Genomic DNA, 21,007 nt, shown 5'->3' on the forward strand with positions numbered 1-21,007 from the left:
AGCTTACACCCCACGGATTGTGTTCTTATTTCATCCTGTCCTGGGAATACCACGTGAAAGACAGTGTATACCATCTTTGGTTTCCTATTTAGCTAATTCTGACTTGTTCCATATGCTGTTGTGTGCTTTCACGGGGCTTCTCCGGGGCTTCTGCTCAGTTTATCCACGGTCTGAAACAACTTTTCTTGGAAAGAGCAGTCTTTTGAAAAGGCTTCAAGAAGTCAAATGTGATGAAATGTGAAGGAGAAACATGTCTATGTCAGACTGAGTTCTGCCTGCAGGGACTCTCCTGTAGGGCACCATGCGTCACTCTTTTTCACTTCACACTTACTGGCGATCCTCTTGGAGAAGTCTGTTCAAACACCGTTTTCTGGCAAATTCTCTCATTTGCCGCGCACATTACGACGAAATGTAATTAAAGGGGTTTAATGAGTCTCTTATGAAATCCCATTCTTGCGTCACAAAACCTATTTCATCTAGAAGGACAGCACCATGCTAATTACACAGAGCTCTACCCTTGCTGATGCATGTTGTTAGTGTTGACTTTTTATTTATTTACCTTCCTAACAACACTGAAAATGAACTCATTATCCACAAGGTGTTTCCAACGGTTCCTGCTGACTCCCAGAACGAACACAGCGTGCCAGCTATCTCACTGCTCTGTCTCCTTCAACAAGACCCCAAGGAAACAGAGCCTAATTAATCCTTCCACCAGCTCTTCAACATTCATTTTTTTTATTCTTTATCTCATTAGCTTAACATAGGTATCGCCTTCCAAAACGCCTTAACGGTAAAAGGTGTTTGTGATGGCAGAGAGTAATTTAAGCAGCATCTCAAGATTGTGAAGAAAGTTGACATCTTGTAAGTGACTGCACTGGAGTTAATATTATTATAACAGTTGTAGACACATGGTGTTTTTTTCCCATGAGCCTTTAAGTCCAGTGTTATCCTTTACATTTCAAATTTAACAATTCATTCTGATTCAGCATTGTGTTATGCGTTCAAGTGTTGATAACCCTGTGAAGTGCAGGTAGAGCTGAGATCACCTCCAACCTACACCTCTGACCTCCACCTGGCAGCAGCTCCAGCAGAAGCAGGAGACGCATTCCTGTTTGGCAGCCTCCTTGATTTAATAATCAGGAAAGCCCTTGATCAATCAATTGTTCAGTCAACCTCCCATTATCTCTGCCTCGATGCAGAGGGCAGTATTTGTAATTCCTCGTTTAACACTTATTAAGAGAGTAGGCTAGTCAAGGTCAGTGGTTTTACAAAAGGTGCCATCTGCAGAACAGAGGTGGGAACTGACACCTGAATTTGACATGGCTTATATATTTGAAAGTGCCTATTTTTGTGCTTTTAAACAAGCAGCAAATTTAAGTCTTAAGAATTGTTTCTCGCCAAAAGTGCTGTCTATACGAACTGCTCCTTCAGTTCAACATTCTCAAAGAGCTTCTAAATATAGACGCTGCAGTAATAGATCAAAAGATTAGATTATCCTTGAAGATTAAAGAAAAAGCACTGTCCTTCAGTTGGTCCGTATGGCCTTGATCTGTAACTTCAAACAAATTACTTAAGTCATCTAGTAGAAGTGTAGTATGAGCGGCAAACTTGTCTGCTTACCTGCAATGACAGAACTTATGAGTCCCATAAAGTAGAACAAGCTGTGTCAGCAGGGTTTGGACATCTGTCATCAGTCTTAACCTTTTCCGCTCTTCCCCCCTCTTACAAAACCCCCTAGCAGTTTGTAGTGTAATTTGATATTGCTCAGTTCAGTTTCGGAGACGGGGCAGGGACAGTGCAGGCAGTGTGCTGACGGTGTGACTGTGCGTCTCTGTGTGGCAGGTGAAGTTCAGTGAGTTGACCATCGACATGTTTCGGATGCTCCAAGCCCTGGAGAGGGAGCCGGTGAACCTGGCCGCACAGATGAACAAGCCAGGGACTCTGGTGAGTGGACCGCCCTGACCCAAAGGCAATGATTGATTCACACACAACTTACTGCACTATTGAGGCTAGTTGTAGGCTAGTAATGGCTCTCCATTGCTTTTCAGAGCTCCAGTAGCCTAATAGTGCTGCACACTACCCTAGTCTTGCACTCAATGTCAGCATTCAATGTCACTGGCTTAATTTGTAATGCTGGAAGAAAGGCTCTTATTCAATCCAAGTGAACAACGGATGAATCTTTGTGTTCTGTTTTGGTGAACTTCAAGTAATGCAAAGCCATTAAGACAATGAACTTGCAAACTCTATTGAAGTAATGTGGAGTCTAACACTCTAATTATAGCTCATTCACGGAGATGTAGATGCTGAGCCCGGGGCTTTTATTGGATTTCTGGATCATCCGGCTTCTAAAAAGCTTCCCTCTTGCATACAACATATATCTGGTATTGTGATAGTTAATTAGCATGGAGCAGCCATTTAAATTAGCTAAGTATTTAAGATTTATATATACACCGATCAGCCATAACATTATGACCACTGACAGGTGAAGTGAATAACATTGATAATCTCTTTATCATGGCACTTCTCAGTGGGTGGGATATATTAGGTAGCAAGTGAACATTTTGTCCTCAAAGTTGATGTGTTAGAAGCAGGAAAAATGGGCAAGCGTAAGGATCTGAGCGACTTTGGCAAGGGCCAAATTGTGATGGCTAGACGACTGGGTCAGAGCATCTCCAAAACTGCAGCTCTTGTGGGGTGTTCCCGGTCTGCAGTGGTCAGTACCTATCAAAAGTGGTTCAAGGAAGGAAAAGCGGTGAACCGGCGACAGGGTCATGGGCGGCCAAGGTTCACTGATGCACGTGTGGAGCGAAGGCTGGCCCGTGTGGTCCGATCCAACAGATGAGCTACTGTAGCTCAAATTGCTGAAAAAGTGAATGCTGGTTCTGATAGAAAGGTGTCAGAACACACAGTGCATCGCAGTTTGTTGCGTATGGGGCTGCGTAGCTGCAGACCAGTCAGGGTGCCCATGCTGACCCCTGTCCACTGCCGAAAGCGCCTACAATGGGCACGTCAGCATTAGAACTGGACCACGGAGCAACGGAAGAAGGTGGCCTGGTCTGATGAATCACGAGTTCAAGGTGTTGACTTGGCCTCCAAATTCCCCAGATCTCAATCCAATCGAGCATCTGTGGGATGTGCTGGACAAACAAGTCCGATTCATGGAGGCCCCACCTCACAACTTACAGGACTTAAAGGATCTGCTGCCAACGTCTTGGTGCCAGATACCACAGCACACCTTCAGAGATCTAGTGGAGTCCATGCCTCGACGGGTCAGGGCTGTTTTGGCGGGAAAATGGGACCTACACAATATTAGGCAGGTGGTCATAATGTTATGGCTGATCGGTGTATATCTATATCTATCTATCTATCTATATATATAGTTTCTGTTTATTATGCACTGCATCATTTTTGGATTGTCTAAATGTGTTGTCGCTGAAACAAAACGTTTATGCCCATATTGCGTCGAATGCCAGTGTGGGATTATAAATTAGATTTCTGTGTGGTTTGAGGCCTTTGAAAAATGTATTTCTGTATGTGTTTTGTTCATTCATTTAACCGGTTTTGGGTGTGCACACCGAAATGTTCTGAGAAACTGACAGGTCTGATTTGGAAGAGGGCAATGGAAAATTTTAGATTGTGTGTTAATTGGTTACGGCTGTTCCCCGAGTACATCTACTTCCCTGAGATAAGTTGGCAATGACTTCAATATCCTTGGCTCACGTTCAAGACAAAATAGATTTTTCCATTTCTTCTGGATGTTCACTGCAAATGGCATTATTTATAAATATTATTGCAGTTTCTGTCAGAAGACGTATTGGACTGAAATTATTACAGAACCAAAAACAAGCACCAATCACCTGTAAACCTCATGTTCAGTTATAAACTCCTCCTTTTCTTTTGTCACAGTGGGAATTGCCTTGTGCAAGTATTATAAAAGAGTCCACACACTGCAAGCTTTTCACTTGGAAGAGCAATACTGTGTTAACGGCTGATGTGCCAGAGCATGAGGGAAGCACTGTTCTCCAGGGGTTCTGGGCCTTCACTCAGGATTTCTGTGGGTTGTGTTTTGTTTCTGCAGGAAACGACCGAGAAGCCTGCCAAGAGAGAGAACCCCCACAAGTACCTGCTGTACAAACCCACCTTCAGCCAGCTCTACACATTCCTGTCCGCCTCCTTCAAGGTCTGATGGCAGCCTGGCTCTTCCCTGCTCCCATACATCTGCACACACACGGCTCAGGAGCCGCGGCTCAGTGCTGAGGCAGTGTGTCCCTGTCCCTGTCACACACAGGAGCATGCTGGGGGATCCTGCAGGGAGTTTCTCTCAGGCCTGCCTGGCACAAGCATTGCTTTCACAGTAGACACAGTGTAGGCAGCAGCAGTGGAAAATCTCAACCCTGCTTCAGCACAAGAGATTACTGTGAATTCTTGTTATGTCTGTGTCCAGTCAAGTAAAGCCAACACTTACCAAATGGCCATGTTGTCAAATAATGAGCAAAGATTGCCCATATCTCTATATAAATATATTTGTGTTACATAGATATTAATATAAACGGTCTGATTGGTTTGTAATATCCAGACATCTTTGTGGAAGTGAAATTGCTTGCAGTCATGAAGAGGATTCAGAAAAACACACATACAACAGAAAGATCTATGTTGTTCGGTTTTACAGTACCTGTGAGCTAAAATGAAAACCACGCAACAAAATGGCTTCAAAGAAAGACTTTGTGAGAAATGAAGTTTCTTGAATTGTATTGATCTGTACCAAACACTACGGCGGCAGCTGAAGCTGAACGGTGCCGTCGTACATCGGGGGGGCTGTTCTCCAGGAGCTCCTCGGGTCTTTGATCTCCATTCGGTTGATCAGTGGATACGAAGGAGCTCTGCCTGTTAATTTTCCTTTATCTTCTCGAAGACAAATCGAAAACGAGCATCCTTAGGGAGACCTTTATTAAGAACATAAGAACATAAGAAAGTTGGGGAGTTTGTTGCAAATTGTAACAACTCTCTGTGTGAAGAAGTGTCTCCTGTATGTTTTCACATACAGAAGCTCACTTCTCTCATGGTTTATAATGATGCAAACACATGTCTCAATTGAAAGCTTTCTACTATGCTGGTGGGCCAGATTTCACCACTGTCCCAAATCATAGTTAGTACCTGTGGATTTATTGTGTGTGTCCTGTGGGTTTTAAGCAGTCTGCTCTTGTCTGTGTTTTCAGGAGCTCCCGGCCAACAGCGTGCTGCTCATCTACCTCTCAGCCACTGGAGTCTTCCCCACAGGTCGCTCAGATTATGAAGGTACATTTGAGGAATGCTGCCCCTTCACCGGCAGGGCTTGAACTAGGGTCTCGCAGAGGGACAGGCCAGCAGGGCTTAGGGAATAGGGCAAGCAAGCCTGGGGTCAGAGACAACTATTCACACACACTCTTTGTGTTTGCATTATTGAGGAACCCAGGTACAGCTGTTTGTGTTTTCCTGGACAGGTTTTTAACTGCAGTTTGCAACCGCTAAGGTATTAATAGTGTTACGTTTCTAATTTGGAGACATTTCAGAAACCCACAAAGATATTATAAAGAAAGCTGGATCCAGAACAAAAATAGTAGTCAGATGAAATAATTGTTTTACCAGGAAAAAAAAATGTTGGGTACTCAGTGCAATTGGCAAAGTATTTTCTTCTTCGATAAACATGTGGAAAAGAGAGAGAAATACTGTGTGTGTGTGTGTGTAAAAGTGTGCAAAACTAAGATGGAAGTGAAAATGTTGTTTCCAGTTGCCAGCTAGTAAGAAAAGAGATTTACAGTGATGCTCACCAACTTGTCCTGTGCTTGTGGTGCAGGTGGAAATACTCCATTATTGGTGAAGACAGGAGGAGAGATTCAGTGATTGTTTCCTTTGTTTCTTTAAAGAGCTCGAAGTATTGCTTTAGCATGGACTTCATATGACAACACAATGCACTATATAGGTTGTGTTGTTTCAGCAGAGTCTACAGGGACTCTAGTTTTTTGTTGTTTTACGAACCTTTACAAATGTATATCACAGAAGACTGACAGCTGTTTTTATTATAGTCAGAGAAATGGAAAGCCGTCTCCAGTGAATATTTTCTGCTACTCTGTCACGGTAACCAGAGCGGAGTCGTTTGCCAGGACAGTGAGGTTTTCCGAGGCCTGTCTCTATGTGACCACCGGTCTTCACTACACTCACAGAACTGCAACTGACTGAAATTACTTTTTACACATTGTGTACTGAAAAAAACCTTATTAATCTATATATGTTTTATGTACAAAACTATACTCATATCCTGTGCTAAATGCAGCCGTATTGTTTTTATAACAACGGGCTAGAGGATTGTTGTATGGGAATGTCACATGGAGAACAGTTGTCCCCCCACAGAGCTGCAACTCCACAGGGCTTTGCGGAGCAGTTATATAAACCTATATTAACAATACAGTGAGCCTGTAAGTCATTTCAATACCACAACCAGGTGCATTACACAAAAACGAAATCTGATAGGCAGCTGGATTTGGAGCCAAGTTCGTTATTAGTGATTCAGGATTTAACTTGGACCTGTCATGCAATTGTTTTCCTGCAGAACATACACTACTACTAAAATACATGTACTTGTGAAACATTGTTCTGCTTTATTGCCTCCTTTTATAATTGTTCACATTTTGAAGCATGCCTAATAATAAGTATAATCCATCTACTTCCTGTTAAAGATACTGCAGTTCCCTGTCTGTGTTCACGCCCAATCGCTGGCGAATTCACTTGGCACAGTCCAGGATACACCGTGGTTTAAGATTATATAGTCACACGATCGAGTGCCTCAGAAGTGTAAACAGTGCTTTTGTTATAACAGCATTTCAAAAAGTACCAGATAAGAAAGAGCTCTTCGCCTTTGTTGTCAAAGTGCTTCCCTTTTACTCAGAAGTTTGCAGGCTACGGAGAGCCCACAAATAGCAAGAAGGGTTGAAATGTAACTACTTCTTGACTCTGTATCTAGTACGACAGTTATTAGATGCATAGGTAATAAGCATTTATTGATTAACTGATAATGAGAACATTTGCTTTCTTTTACTGATTTCTCTTGATGTTTTTATTTTAAATTTAAATGCAGTCCTGTTTTCAGTCATATTGTCTTACTGTAACCTTTCTGCTGTGACCCGTCCACCCACATCGTCCCTCAGAGTCACTGGTCAAGCCCTGCTAGTGAGATGCTTGAGTAGTTGGAGAATGGCTTCAGTTTTTTTTTTTTTTGCGAAATTATATGAAATGTTAGGAAGCTCAATTGTTCTGTCTTGATGGACTCTCCTAACATTTCAACTGACTGCATCAGCTTCTCCCCCACTTTCCTGTTCCCATGCACGTTGAGCTGCTTTCGAATTTTAATTTTGCTTCCGCAAGCTGATGCATAAAAACTTTGCCTTCCAGCCGCTTTGCTACAGTACAGTTTTCTTTCCGAGTAGCACAACGCCTCTCACCCCATCATGAAATGTATTGAAGTGCCTGTATCACTTTAATGTGCGCAATTTAATGGAAGAGTTGCTTTTCATTACAAGTGCTAATGAGAATCGTGCTGGGAGTTCATTTGTGTTTGGCACTTCGGGAATAACTTTGGCCTGATATGAAGCAAAATTGTTCCCCCCCCCCAATCTTAAAAGACGAAAAGCATTTGTTTAGACACTCAGCTTCATGCAGAGAGAGATAAATCCCAACTTTAGCTCCTTGATATATTAAAGAAGAAATCCATCCTATTCCTGCTCTCATGGTTAATAGAACCTGCCTCCTGACCACCCTTCTGTCAGGCCAAGCTGGCAGTTTGCTTAAGTATAAATGTGTTGCAGTTTCTCTGTTTTGGAAATTTAATTTCCCCCAAATCAATAGTCCTTTCTTCCTTACATTAGATAAACAGCTTTCTGTCCTGCATTGTATTGATTCATCTGATGCTTAAAGTCTATTGATTTCCTCTTATGAAATAACGAGGACATTGTTTCAGCCCCCAGAGAGAGCCTCCAACACACTTCAGCTTTTTATTTGCAGTGTGCAATGAACAAAGACAAATGCAATTGTTTGTTTTAACTAAAAAGGAAATAGAAGGGCAGCCTGAAGCAGTGCATTTTCCGTCTTGCACACATGATGATCAAGAAGCTTAAAAATCACATAGGCAACTGTGTGTATCATCCTTTTAAAGGTCTCCTCTCAGACTGCAGCTTGGACCCTGTTGTCCAGAGATGGCGAGTTTGTATCCAGGCTGTGTCATTAGCTGAAGTCCCATGGTGCACTGCAAAATCGGTTGAATGGTGTTGGTTGGTGGAATGAACGAGCAAGTGCATTATTTGGCCATTTCTTCATGAATACTATTTGAGAAAAGATTGCCACTATAAAGGCTTTCCACAGCTCGGTGCCAGGCATGTGCATGTAGCATAAGAAGAGAAATCAGCTGATGCAGAATGGCCAGTAGAGCATGTTAAACAAGGGGCATCAATTGCAGTTCCTCGAAGGCTACTTTACTAAATAAATTTGGGCTGAAGTTGGACTAATTAACCAGGAGTTGGACCCTGTGGCCCTCAAAGACTGGAGTGTGGCATCTCTGCTGTCAGCTGTTTTGTGTGACATCAGGTACAGTGGCAAATTAACAATCTACACTGAAACAATGACAGGGAGACATAATGTGAGATATGAAGCTGCATGACAGTGAAGAGGAAACAAACTCCGTCCAGCTCTCTGCTTTTATTGTTTTGTGTCTCTTTAATGATGTCTTGGACTTTTGAGCCCTCTCAAAATCTGGCAAGAATAGGGGTGTCAAAATATTGTTGTTTTTTTGCATGATATTATTTTACAGCAAGTTTGGGCCAGGAGGGCCACAGTGTCTAATGGTCTTAATTCCAGCTGAAGCCCTCAATTACTTAATGGATTCTGGTTATTTGACAATTTAGACATATTTAAAATGTCTTGATGGGTTAAAGGATTTCTAATTTTTAAAAGTTGCCAAAATAATTTGCAGCCTTGGAATAACTGTGAAATAGTAATTCTGTGAAATGAGGATCAATCCGAGAACTTAAGTAACTGGGAACTTGGAAAGAAAGCCAGACTATGCTTTCTGGATGAATTGTATTTGAGACCCCTGATTTACAGACTGCATTGCCTATGCGGTGCATACATACATACGTGTTATGGTCGTCTAGAATGTGACAAGCACAAAAATTGCAGTTGTTTTCAGTCATTCTCATTTTTAATCTTGTTTTTTATGAACAGGTCAGGTCTGCTGAGAAGCCGCTTCTTGATCTTTGTCCTGTCGCTTGATTCCTGCAGTGCTGCCTTATTTTACGTATCTAAGACCAAATTTAGTATATCAATGACGGAATTATACTTTTGGCATGATTGCTCTAGCCTAAGCTCTGGTGGCAAGTTAAGGATTTACCTCTGTCTACATTCACGGCTTTGACTTACACTGCACAGATGTCAGACTACACAGCAGAGACACTGGGGCCCAGCTCCGTTACACACACACATTACTGTGTTTGTAGAATACACAGAGTGGTGTATGAAGGCTCCTAAAACCTCTGCCAGGTTTACAGACAGTTTTATCATTCAATATCCAGAAGGAGTGGGAGTGGGGGCGGGGAAGTACGTAATGTTCTTGGTTGTATGGGACATGAAGGATTAGGAAATGCTCTGTCTGTTTTGGCCGAACATGCTGTCCTCTACGCAGGAGCTTGCCCTGTGCAGAGCCGTTTTAACAGTGCAGTGTTGTGGGTTTGGAAGAGTGCTCAGTTTGGTTTGAAGGCGCAAGAGAGGAAGGCAGAGCCCCATTCTGTAGCGCCCCGAGATTTGCTGGAGATCACACTGTGTTCACACAGCTCAGTGTGAGTGACATCAGCACCCCCCACAGGTGTACAAGGGGCGGTCCCCGCTCCGGTTGGGCTTGACGAACAGGGCGGAAGGCATCAGATTGTGTAGGACAGAATATATTAACTTCATCTCCCATGATCAAGTGATCTGCAAGGGTCATCCACTACTTTTTTTTCCTCTCTCTCTCTCTGGCGTAGGTCCCTATGATTTTGGAGGGGTCCTCACCAACAACAACCGCGATGTGCTGAACGGAGAGACGGTGCACAAGAGGAATCAGGCGCATAAAGAGATGCACTGGTGAGTGAGGGAGGCCTCTTCTGATCTTTCCCCGATATCTAAAACATGTGCAAATACAGTGATGGGCAGGCACTCCCCACACCCTTTGATGAGTCCTTTGAGTCCCTGTAAAATCATAAGTTGAACACGCCCACAAAAGCACAAATTCCAAACCCCATAACGGACGCTGGCTGTTAGTACTGACTCTTCTGAATGTTTGGTTTGTGGATTGGTTTATTTTACTCCCAGCCTTAGCTGAATCAAATAACTCAAGCAAAAACTATTACATAATGTCTTCTGCCGTGATGTCACTTGTGAGAAGCACTTTGAGATGGTACCCATTATTAAAAAAATGTGCTTTTTGTTAATTTAATAGAAAAATTATTGACTGATTTGGAAATGCAAATCAAAAAGTAATTAAATAAGAAGGCAAAGCAGATTGTGTGAAGTGCTACATATATGTTGACTTGTGCGCAGTGTGTAATGGCTCTTGATCCGCAGTCTTCACCCCGGTGACCTCTACCCCTTCACCCGGAAGCCTCTGTTCATTGTTGTGGACTCGTCCAACAGCATGGCGTACAAGGTGAGCTGTGTGTCTTCACTTGAGTTCACTTGAGAGTAGATGTGTAGGTCAGGGTCCTGCCTTATTAACATTATTATTAACAATAATGTATCACTTATAACAATCAATCACTTATTAACAGCATTGATATGGCCAACATACTGCACATTATATACATACAGTATATGATTTTAATTTCCCTTACCTAAGCTGGGGAGTACAGTGATGGAAATATCTAGATGGTCTAATTTAACTGGATCCACAGGACTCACATCTCTTGTAACTATAGACTATGAGTGAAGTTGGCAGTTTTATATTTAGTCAGTGAGTCATTCTGTGCTGCCGTTTTTCAGATTCCAAGTCTGTTCAGGTATTTCGTCTGGAAAGGCTGGGAATGTTAAATATGATTTACCAAGAACAAGCAAATCACTGTGTAAATGACTGCCCCTTTGGCAAAAACCCATACTATTTAAGATCAACTGGAAAACCTTCAAAACAAGTTGGCTTACAACTCCGCTCAATGAATTCTAGGCAGGATTGCCTCCTGGGGTCTTTGTTGTTGTTGTTCTTTTTTACAATGGCTCTCTCTTGTGGTGGATGGCATACACTGCATCCTGCAGCGGCTTGTCTTACTTCCCATTGGCACGGCCTCACGTTTGCGTCTGACAGACTAAAGCAGAGACTGGAGCTTATACTGATCTTCCATTGGTTTGTGGAAAATGGAAATTAGAGAAGGCAAATACAAGATTAAGAATCTGTCTCTGATTTCTATTTTGTCTTTTGTTTCTGTAGAATTTCACGAATCTCTTTGGCCAGCCATTGGTCTGCTTACTTTCACCGACGTCCTACCCCAAGAGCATGCAGGGTAAGAGCATTGTGAGAGCGGGAGGGAAGTCTTATGCAAATATTAGAATAGGTCTTCAATATGTAATAGTTTTTGTGTGTGTGTGTGTGTGTGTGTGTTTTCTTTTACTTAATCCTTTAAATAACAGCTTTCTGTTATCCTCCTTCAGTATATTTGCTTTGATAGAATTCTTCTTCATCATGTTTGATCATTTTCTCAAGCCCAATTTGGCTGCTTCTGACTAAAGACAATTCCAGTGTTGTCATTGCAGAGTGTCTTACTGGCCCGACAGTACAATGGTTTAGTGTGTAAAGCATTGTAGAATACAATACCACACAGGGCAGGAAGGCGACAAGTAAAAAGTGGAAGTAGTAGTGGCTGAATTGTAACAGAAAATTATGACGGCTTCCTTACCCTCTCTCTCTCATAGATCAGTCTCAGCGTGGCAGCCTCTTCACCCTCTTCCTCTATAACCCTCTCATGGCCTTCCTGTACATCTGCGGCCTGTCCAGCATGCGCAGGGGATTGTGGGACAAATCCCAGGAGTACTTGCGCAAGGTGTACCGTGACGTCGGTCAGCTGCTCACCCGCTCTCGGTCCATAGGTACTGCAGCACCGCACCCTCTGCCCTGCCCCAACACCCCACACACAGAGTGACCCAGATATCTTCCCAGGAGCTTGTTAATACTCCATCTGCCCCTAAAATCACAACCGGCCAGCAGGACAGCCCAGGAGCAGGAGAAAGGCATGGAAAACAGCAGAGCAATGGGCAGAATTATTGTGTCGCTATGGCCAATGAAAATCAACTTGCCGTGATGCACGACCAGAGACAGATACCTGCCGAAGACAAATGGAAATGTTTAAAACAACACAAAAAATATCCCGGGAAGAGTGACACTTGACCACCTGACACAAAAACCCCAGGTTTCCAGGCTCCTCCTCAGGCAGTGAACAAATTGGGAAGAAAATATTTTTTTACAAATCTGTGAACATTACAAAATATGTCATCAGTAGCATAGCATGGAGATGAACGTGTTGTTACACCAGCTTCCATTGCACATCTATAAGCAGAGGCCTGCAATCGTTTAATGATTTTGAATCAGTGTCTAAGGAGTGAGATACCCGCTAATTACTATTGTGGCCTCAGGTGGCTTCAAACAACACTGTCTTACTCCACAGAGAGGGACAGGGGATGTTTTTTTTTGTTTGTTCTTTTCTTACACAGTCTTGTAAACATCTGTTGTCACTGCCTTTCTCCTGTACTATTTGTACACACAGATTCAGAGCTACATTCGTTTCTTGAATGAGTGTCTCTTATTGGGTTATTCTTTCCCTTCGAAGGTATATCAGATATCTCTTGCCATGACCTGAGAGTGTCTTAGATCTTACGCCGCCTAATGTGTCTTTGTTCTGTAATGTATCGTAATTAGGCGACAGTAAACAGCCCCGCCCCTGTGTGCTGATACCAGCCTCCCTGCGATGGTCTAGTTAGTCATTAGCACAGAGAGGCTGAGCGCCTGACACAGTAATAAGAGCCCTGGCTGGTGTAATTAATCCCTGCCTGTGTTTTGTCTGCCTCCTCAGATCAGGCCTTCCTGCAGTTTTATGGAGATGAGTTCCTGAGGCTGCTGTTGATCCGCTTCGTCTTTTGCTCGGCGACGCTGCGGCTGCACAAGATGTTCAGGGTACACTTTTCTGTTCACCCCCTCGCTCCATCGCCGCACACACACTGCCACCGAGCCCCACTCAAACACTACAGGAGACGCACACACACAAAGAAAAGGGTTTAATGTGTCGTCTTCTGCAGATCTAAAGGTTTTATTTGCAGACCCCATGGCACCACCACTAGTTTTGTGGAAGATTGTTTATAAACACCATTATAAATCATATATGAGAATCCAGCCAATCACAGAGCAGCATTTCCCAACATTTCTATACCTCTTATCTTGTGTATAAATGTCATCCCATACAAAGAAAAAAGTTGTGTGTTTCCAAGTCTCACCCTGAACAAATTCCACTAAAAACCGTATCGGATGACATCTGGTACAGGAAGCATCCCCTCATTGAACGTTTTATTGCCAATTTGATTAAAGAAATCTGCTTCACTTTGCAGTCCTCACGCACCAGGTGACATCTCTTATACAATAATAAGAGACGCCCTTCACACACGACTTTTTAATTATAGCATCTCTGTGGTATAAAAGGAAATAAAAAACAATAGTTGGGTCTCAGTAGAAAGATTCAGAACACAAGCAGGCAGGCAGGTGTCTGAAAGGCGTTGTTCTCGTTGCTTTCAGGAGTCCAGGAGCTTCCCGGAGACGTACCCCCAGCTTCCCAAGGAGGACACAGTGGAGAGCCCCCTCGTACAGAAACACATCCTGGAACTGGCCGCCATGCTGGATGTGCAGAACCTGTTCTTTGACAGCACCCTCGATGACTATTGAGTTGGCTCCCTTTTAAAGATTATTTGGTTTAAGAAGCCACAGATTATTTTTATTTTTTTCTTTTCTTGGAAAGGTCCGTGTTTTTTTTTTTTTTTTCCCTAAATGATTCTCGCTCTGTTTTTTAGAGGTCGTCCCTGGGATCTTGATTTCCGACGTGCGTGTGTGTGTCTGTGTAGATGCACGTTGTTGTAAACACAGAGATACACGCATATACACACACACACACACACACACACACACACACACACACACACACGCACATCACCGGTGCAGCTATATTTGTTTTTGAGGAGAATATATTATCGAGGGCTTTTCAAAAAGGAAAAAAAAAAAAGAGAGAAAAAAAAAAAAAACACTGCCTGTGACATTCCTGAAGGCAACTTTCAACATTTAAGTCTAAAATTTAGACTTTGTGTTTGCTAGGTGTAGGACAGTGTCCCTGTTTAGGTGGTTGTGAGCCAAGTTTACAGGACTTATCGTTAGACTGCAGTGAGACAGTTCTGCATGAGTATATTAAACTGCTGTTTTCTACAGATATTCGTAGCCTGCATTTTGTTCCAATCCTGTTGTCTTCTTGTAACTAGAGGTCCGTCCCATGAGAGGTTTGCAGTTTTGAATGTCTCCTTCGCCCTGCATGAACAATTCCATTGGGGGCAGTTGAATCGGTGTCTCGTCAATTTGACACGTCACCGTTATCCAGTTCGGCGCTGTGCTCCTGCTTGATCCTTCCGGTGCCGCTGGGTCATCGAGCATGTGAGACTCCAGGTCTCGTTATTGACCGACTGTGAGAAATGGTTACAGGGGAGAACGGATTGAAGGGCCGTGGGTGTTGTTTCAATGAACCCGACCCCAAGACAATCCCCCTCTCTTAGGACAGAAGCCTACAAATGTTTCTGACTCGCCAACCTTCACAATACCTTCAGTGTCAAAGCAATACATGCAACTAACTAAGGACCACCTTGAGGTTGAGCCCCTGAATATGAAACGGCACTTTTCTGGAGCCCATGCCACCCTTTAGCACGTCTGTGAATAGTGTGTATAGTCAACTGTGAGGTGTGCTGATTATAACTGTTCATTCGTCCTGTGTGGTGGACAATTATAGAAAGATGGAGCCTTTTTTAAAAGAAAAAAAAAGAACAAAATATGATGCAACAAGCATTTATCTTTAGTATGTATGGATTTTTATTGTTAAAGAACCTAAACAATATTGTTTGAAATGTGTCTTAACGGAGAGGTCCTGAATGAACCGCAAAGCTGTCTTTGTCCTGTTTTTAGGAGCCGCGTGCCGCTGTGTAAATCCTATCTGTCTTTATACATTCCAAAAGAACGGAGAGGGCGTCTGGTCGTTGTTGTCATTTTGTTTGGTTGTTTTTCCTATTCAGAAATGGCCTATTTAGAAGATGTTACAGACCTTTTCTTTCTTTTTTAACTTAGTAATACAGTTGCACTTTAACGTAACTATGGCCTGAACTTGTGTTTCCTTCAGTGCTGAGGGCATGTGTCTTTGTCCCCAACAGTTTGGCACATTTGCTTGCTGTGGTCAACCTGTGTAGCTGAGATCTAGTGATGTCAATTTAGTGACTGAAAAAAGCAGCCCTCTCAGCTGCTAGTCACCAATCGCTGCATGGCACGAGAGATTACAAAACACGACTGAAAAGCATCGCCCGGTCTCACCAGAAAGGCCTGAAAATCCTTTTTCCGATCAGAGAGGGGAAAGAGGGTTCTGAGTGGAATATTACTGTACTATTACTGTTCTCTTAGATCACCCCCCACCTAATGAGGTCATTCACAAAGCACAACTGGACCCAATAGGATAATTACAAAGTGGGCCCATTATATTTCCCTCTACTATCAATTTAGCCTTTCATATTTTGCCAAATGGTGTTCAGTGGTCTGCAGGATTTTTAATTTATTTCTCTTTCAGGACTGCTGCATATAGCTACATTAATTTTACAGTTAATTACATTATACCTTTTTCTGTCAGAAACACACTTTCATGTACCAATAGAGCCAACTTCAAAATTAAGGATAACCTAAGTGAACATAAAATAATCTGCAAATGATGTAAAGTAATAATAGGTCATCGTAGTGCATGGATTATTACAAATTATATTTCAGAATCTGCAAATTAAAACTCAGGACGTATCACTATTGGAGATCAAAGACACGTTTTACTGTAGTAATGAAAGAGTGCATTACTTTAGATCCGTGCAGTACTTGTACATTCCTTTGGTAACCTGCTAATTTACCTGTATGGAGTCGGATATTACTATTCGCCCATCGAATATATCGACTTCCTCGACACTGCCCAATTTGAATTGACTGCTAGTCGATTACTAATCTTTTCTTATAGGATATTTTCAAAAATAGTTTATTGTACCATGACCTTTTTTTTTTTTTTCTCCAAGATTTCAGATTTTTTACCATTTTTACATGAGACTCAGTCCCAAAGGAGTCACCACTGCCGAGTCGTAACTGAGGGCTACTCCGATTTTCAATGCAGTGCTATTGCTCCTCAAACTCTCACTGGCCGACCATGTGGCCACTCTCCCCGGTGCACAGCTGCACTGGGAGCAAGGCCGAGAGGCAGCCATTTTGAAGGGGAAAGGACCTGACTGCTGAAACAGTGGAATTGTTGTAATAAACCAGAGAGCAAATAGGAGAATGTGTCACTCTTGCTCTGTCTGTCAGTGTGCACTCCTGTTCTATGCTCTTAGAGGAACACTTTATGATATCTGCCTTTTCCTGTTGTTTCAGTTCTTACGTGAAGTCTTTCCATGCGTTCTCCATAGACTAGATTGACACAATAGTGTGTGAAGGTGAAAGCAGCTTCAGAAAGGCTGGGCAAGACTCGGCACGACTGGGGAAAACTACAAAAATGATACAGTATACTTTAATGAGATGTTCTTTATATCTTTATAAGTAGTTTATTGGTCTCACAACACTCTGTCACAAGGGGACTGGCATTTCCTGGAGAGCAACACATTTTCTACAACCCAATGAACCAATAATTGCACTGTGAAAACAGTCTTGGCTTGGTAGATAGAGATTAACTACTGGGTGAGACGATCAATACTTTGCATTGGAGCGAACGTGTGTTGATGTTAAGGTATGTTATGAAGGGAGCACTGTCCGAGCATGTTTGGATTATTCTTTATCGTGTTCTCTATTTTGCAGACGCACGGAGAGACAGCCGCATGATCTGTTAATATCACAATCAACCTTCTATTACATTCACATTAATAAAGTTAATTGTATATATTTCATACATATATCATATATTTTTTAAGATGTGTTGTTCAGTGCTTGTATTTCATGTGTTCAGAGACCACACAAAAAAAAACATTAATGAAGTTAATGTGTAAGAAGAAAAAAAGTGCAGAAATCAATCTGCACAGTTTGTTGTTTGAAGTTGTAGTTGTAGCTAATTAACCCAGCATATAGGAAGCAGAATAACAGAAAACAACTATACAAGAGTGTGTCATAGGTCACAGTGTGTATGTGGTTAGAAATGAAACAACAGGCAAACTGAGATGCTATAAACTGCCCCTTTGAGATAATTCTAGTAAGCTTGTTTCTCTAAAGGTTCCTACTGTTGTGGGAGTGAGAGGTATAAAGAGACCGAACAGCCAGAATACTCTTTCTTTATAAGTTAAGGGGTTCTACAGTTTAAATGGTATAAATGACTTCCATTTTCTGGTGTGTGTATTTTATCACGTATAGCAGTGTCCCATTTGTTGCCAAATTATATTTGATGTTATTGTTGTTTATTATTTTTTAAGAAATGTGATAAAACCAAAACATGCAAGCTTTTTAAACAAATGTTTTAACTGAATGCTGTTTAAAAGTAATAAAAGTCTATGACCGTTTTGTTTATTTTGTATATATAACTTTTTTTTCCTTTCTTGGAATGATTTGTGTTTTCAGATAAGCTGGAGACGATACACGAGACCGTAGTAAATGAATGCTATTGGTACAAACAGGCATATCTTCAGTCCATTTTACTATGACAACAATCTAGTGATTTTGCTACATATAGGGTCATACCTTTTCAGAAACAAAAGCAATCTTTTGAGAAGTTAATTTCTTTAAATATGTGTAAAGATATATATATTTAAGGAAGAAAGAGGGATTGTTTTATATAAAGGAATGTATGTGTGTGGCAGTATTTAATGTCATGAAGTCACATCATTTGGTGTGCATTAGATTTCATATCTGTACTGTCTAAAGTTCATATCTCAAATTATTGCAATCATTGGATGCTTTTAAACTAGTAAATGATAGATCTCAAATATATTGTGCAGCTTGCTCTGAATTTTAGCTTCCTCATTAGTCTCATGTCTCAGTATCTGTACTGTAGGACTGTAGCACCTGAAGACTGACGCATTTCCAGGCTTTAAATTCTTAATTTGTATTTTTAAAACCCGCTGTTAACAATCTCTTGTAAAAAGAATTATAATAATAATGGCGATTTCTTGTATGTTACATTTCTGTGGAAGGCATTAGGAAGACAACAGACAACTTTCCTGAATTGTCTCTGGCACAGGATGGACATATATAAGGTTAGCAATTGAAGGTGTGATCTTCAATTAATATTAGTATAAAGAAAGAAGTACATTAGGCACTTAAAAGGTACTTTACATTTACTTCATAATCACTAGTATTTGTTACGGCCTATTTATACATGTGTATAATCTGCACATTGCAGAACTCTAGTAAATGTATTGGAGTAGCTCGGCAGAAGGAGAAAAACAAGACACCAGAGAACGACGTCCCGTCAGGCCTATAGAGCTGGAGCTGTAAAGAAACCCTGAAATGTAACCAAATGATTGGAAGTTGTAGGAAATGAAGAAACAGAACTACTGCACCCTGGGATTCCTGCCCCCTTTTGAAACCCGTAGAACAGTACCAACTCTGCATTGCCGTATCCTTGTTGTCGACAAAGTCAAGTAAAGGAAGTGACCTCCATAAGCTCTCAAATACTAAAACAGATTCCTGTTGTGTGTTTTGGAATCCAGAGACTGAGGATTGCTCCCCACTGCATCCTTCTAACCTCTGTGTAGCTGCTTTATCCGGCATCGCTTAATGACGAGAGAAAAGTGTTTCCATTACCATTGGGGCATGCAGGCTTAGGTTTGAGTGCCCTTTAACTGACCAGAATTGTAGGTTGTGGAAGTATTCTCTGTACCTCTATACTATACTTCTTGTAAATGGAAACAAATATTCTCTGCAAATACAGTTTCAGTGGGTTTTTTCTTTCTATTTTTTTTTCTCATGTCTAAATGTAATATTTTTCTCCTTTAGATTTATTTTGTTTTGAGATTGGCAGAAGAATGAGGAATTACAGGAATATTCGGTTTATGTTACATATACTAAGGCCTGGAACAAATCAAAACATTGACCTACCTGCATATCACTAATTACAACCTCGTACCCAATCATGGTTGGTTTTATTGTCAGAATCCTATTTCTCCTACTTTTAAATTACAGCATGATTGGGTACAACTTTGTAACTTACGACTTGCAGGCAGGAGATCGTTATGATTTGGTCTAGGCCTAATCCTGCTTAAAGAAAGGAAAAACTCAAATCAATCTGATTAAATAAATGTATTCATTATTTTTCTATCCATCTAGAGTATACCATTTTAAGCATCTAATTTCTGATGCTCTGTCCTAGAGAAAATCAGTTTCATAATCTACCGTCTAACATTGCAATAACATGATGAATTCAAAATATACATATATCTTTTTTACATATGTGCAGATATGTAACTTCAGATAGTTACTTGTATAGTTACACAGTTAATCGCTGACAATCAATTCCTGCTTGAATTGAATATAGACTTCATTTCCCAGTAATGTTATATTAGCACCTACATAGATCAAACAGATGGACTGAGGCTGTGAAGGAACACCTGAAGACCCAAGGAGAGCCTGTAGGGGCAGAAGATTCATCATCCAAGGTTCTTTGTGAACGCACTGTTTCTGTGGACAAGACTGGTTAGGAAAGGACTTTGATGTAGTGACTGCCAGATGTCTAAGCACACTCGAGCCACATTGTCTCATGTTGAGGTGACCTCAAACACTGTGGCCTGCACCATAAAGAGGTTGCGTATTTTTTTTCCATAATGTATCCCCCCCATATTTAGGAGACAAAATAATCACAGCTCAATTCTGTTAGAAGTTGGATTGCTTCTTATGGTTGGTCTTTGTGTCTATTTTACTGCACTGGGAAACCAGCATTTAGACAGGGAGGGAGTGCTAGACAGACCTCTGTGAATGTAGAAGTGGATGTTCAGTTTGTTGTGGTCCTGTGAGTGTAGTTGACCTCAGTCTCTTCAATCATGGAGATGTTAATTACATTAATTCGAGCTATTGTAAAAGATTTTGACTGAGGTAGAGAAATCCAGCCTCGCTTTTAGCACTTATTTTTGTTAGCACAACATCAAATATGGTATCATTCATATGTATTGTAAATATTTATTTTGAAAGCATTACAGGGTCCTTACAGTATTGTTCCCAGAAGATGTCTACATGTCCACCCTGGCTCTGACTGTTACCGAGCTCTGCGTGGCTCGTTCATTAAAGCCTTCCTTTCCAGAAGCTGCTCATATCAAAGCACTGTGCAAACCAATCACTACACACATGAAGTATAAGGTCAATACTGTAGCATCCAATGGTGAAGAGTCCGTTATGTCAGCTACACCGATGATGCGTCTCTTGATCAGTCTGGACTCATTTGGTTCTTGTCAGGTTTGTCTTGATGATATGTTTTAAAAATCTCTGTAACCTAGGTTGTTCTTATGCAATGCTGAGAAGTACTTTTCTTTGGAATAAATACAGCATTTGCCGAATTTTCTTCCTGATGTCTTCTTTTTTTTCTGCCTCTTACACAGATCTATTACAATGGTTTCCGTGCTTTTGAAACAGAATTGCACACATGTCTCCTAACTATTGGTCTAGATTTTTAATGTGCTGGCTTGGCTAATTTTCCTATTACATATACATGTCTCTTTGAATATTGAGCTGAAATCC

General features: G+C 41.4%; 1 protein-coding gene across 1 annotated transcript in view; it reads left to right on the forward strand.

Moving 5' to 3' along the window:
* scai (suppressor of cancer cell invasion) overlaps positions 1-17,848 on the forward strand; it is a 51,531-nt gene extending 33,683 nt beyond the window's left edge. The window contains exons 10-18 of the mRNA XM_066712885.1: positions 1,843-1,944; positions 4,079-4,180; positions 5,217-5,295; positions 10,044-10,143; positions 10,624-10,705; positions 11,477-11,549; positions 11,959-12,132; positions 13,113-13,213; positions 13,826-17,848. Coding sequence (XP_066568982.1) covers positions 1,843-1,944; positions 4,079-4,180; positions 5,217-5,295; positions 10,044-10,143; positions 10,624-10,705; positions 11,477-11,549; positions 11,959-12,132; positions 13,113-13,213; positions 13,826-13,972 — 960 coding nt within the window. The 3' untranslated portion in view covers positions 13,973-17,848. The remainder of the gene's footprint in view (positions 1-1,842; positions 1,945-4,078; positions 4,181-5,216; positions 5,296-10,043; positions 10,144-10,623; positions 10,706-11,476; positions 11,550-11,958; positions 12,133-13,112; positions 13,214-13,825) is intronic.
* The last annotated feature ends 3,159 nt before the right edge of the window (positions 17,849-21,007 follow it).

This window comes from Amia ocellicauda, chromosome 9 (genome assembly GCF_036373705.1).
Source record: "Amia ocellicauda isolate fAmiCal2 chromosome 9, fAmiCal2.hap1, whole genome shotgun sequence".
Lineage (NCBI taxonomy): Eukaryota > Metazoa > Chordata > Actinopteri > Amiiformes > Amiidae > Amia > Amia ocellicauda.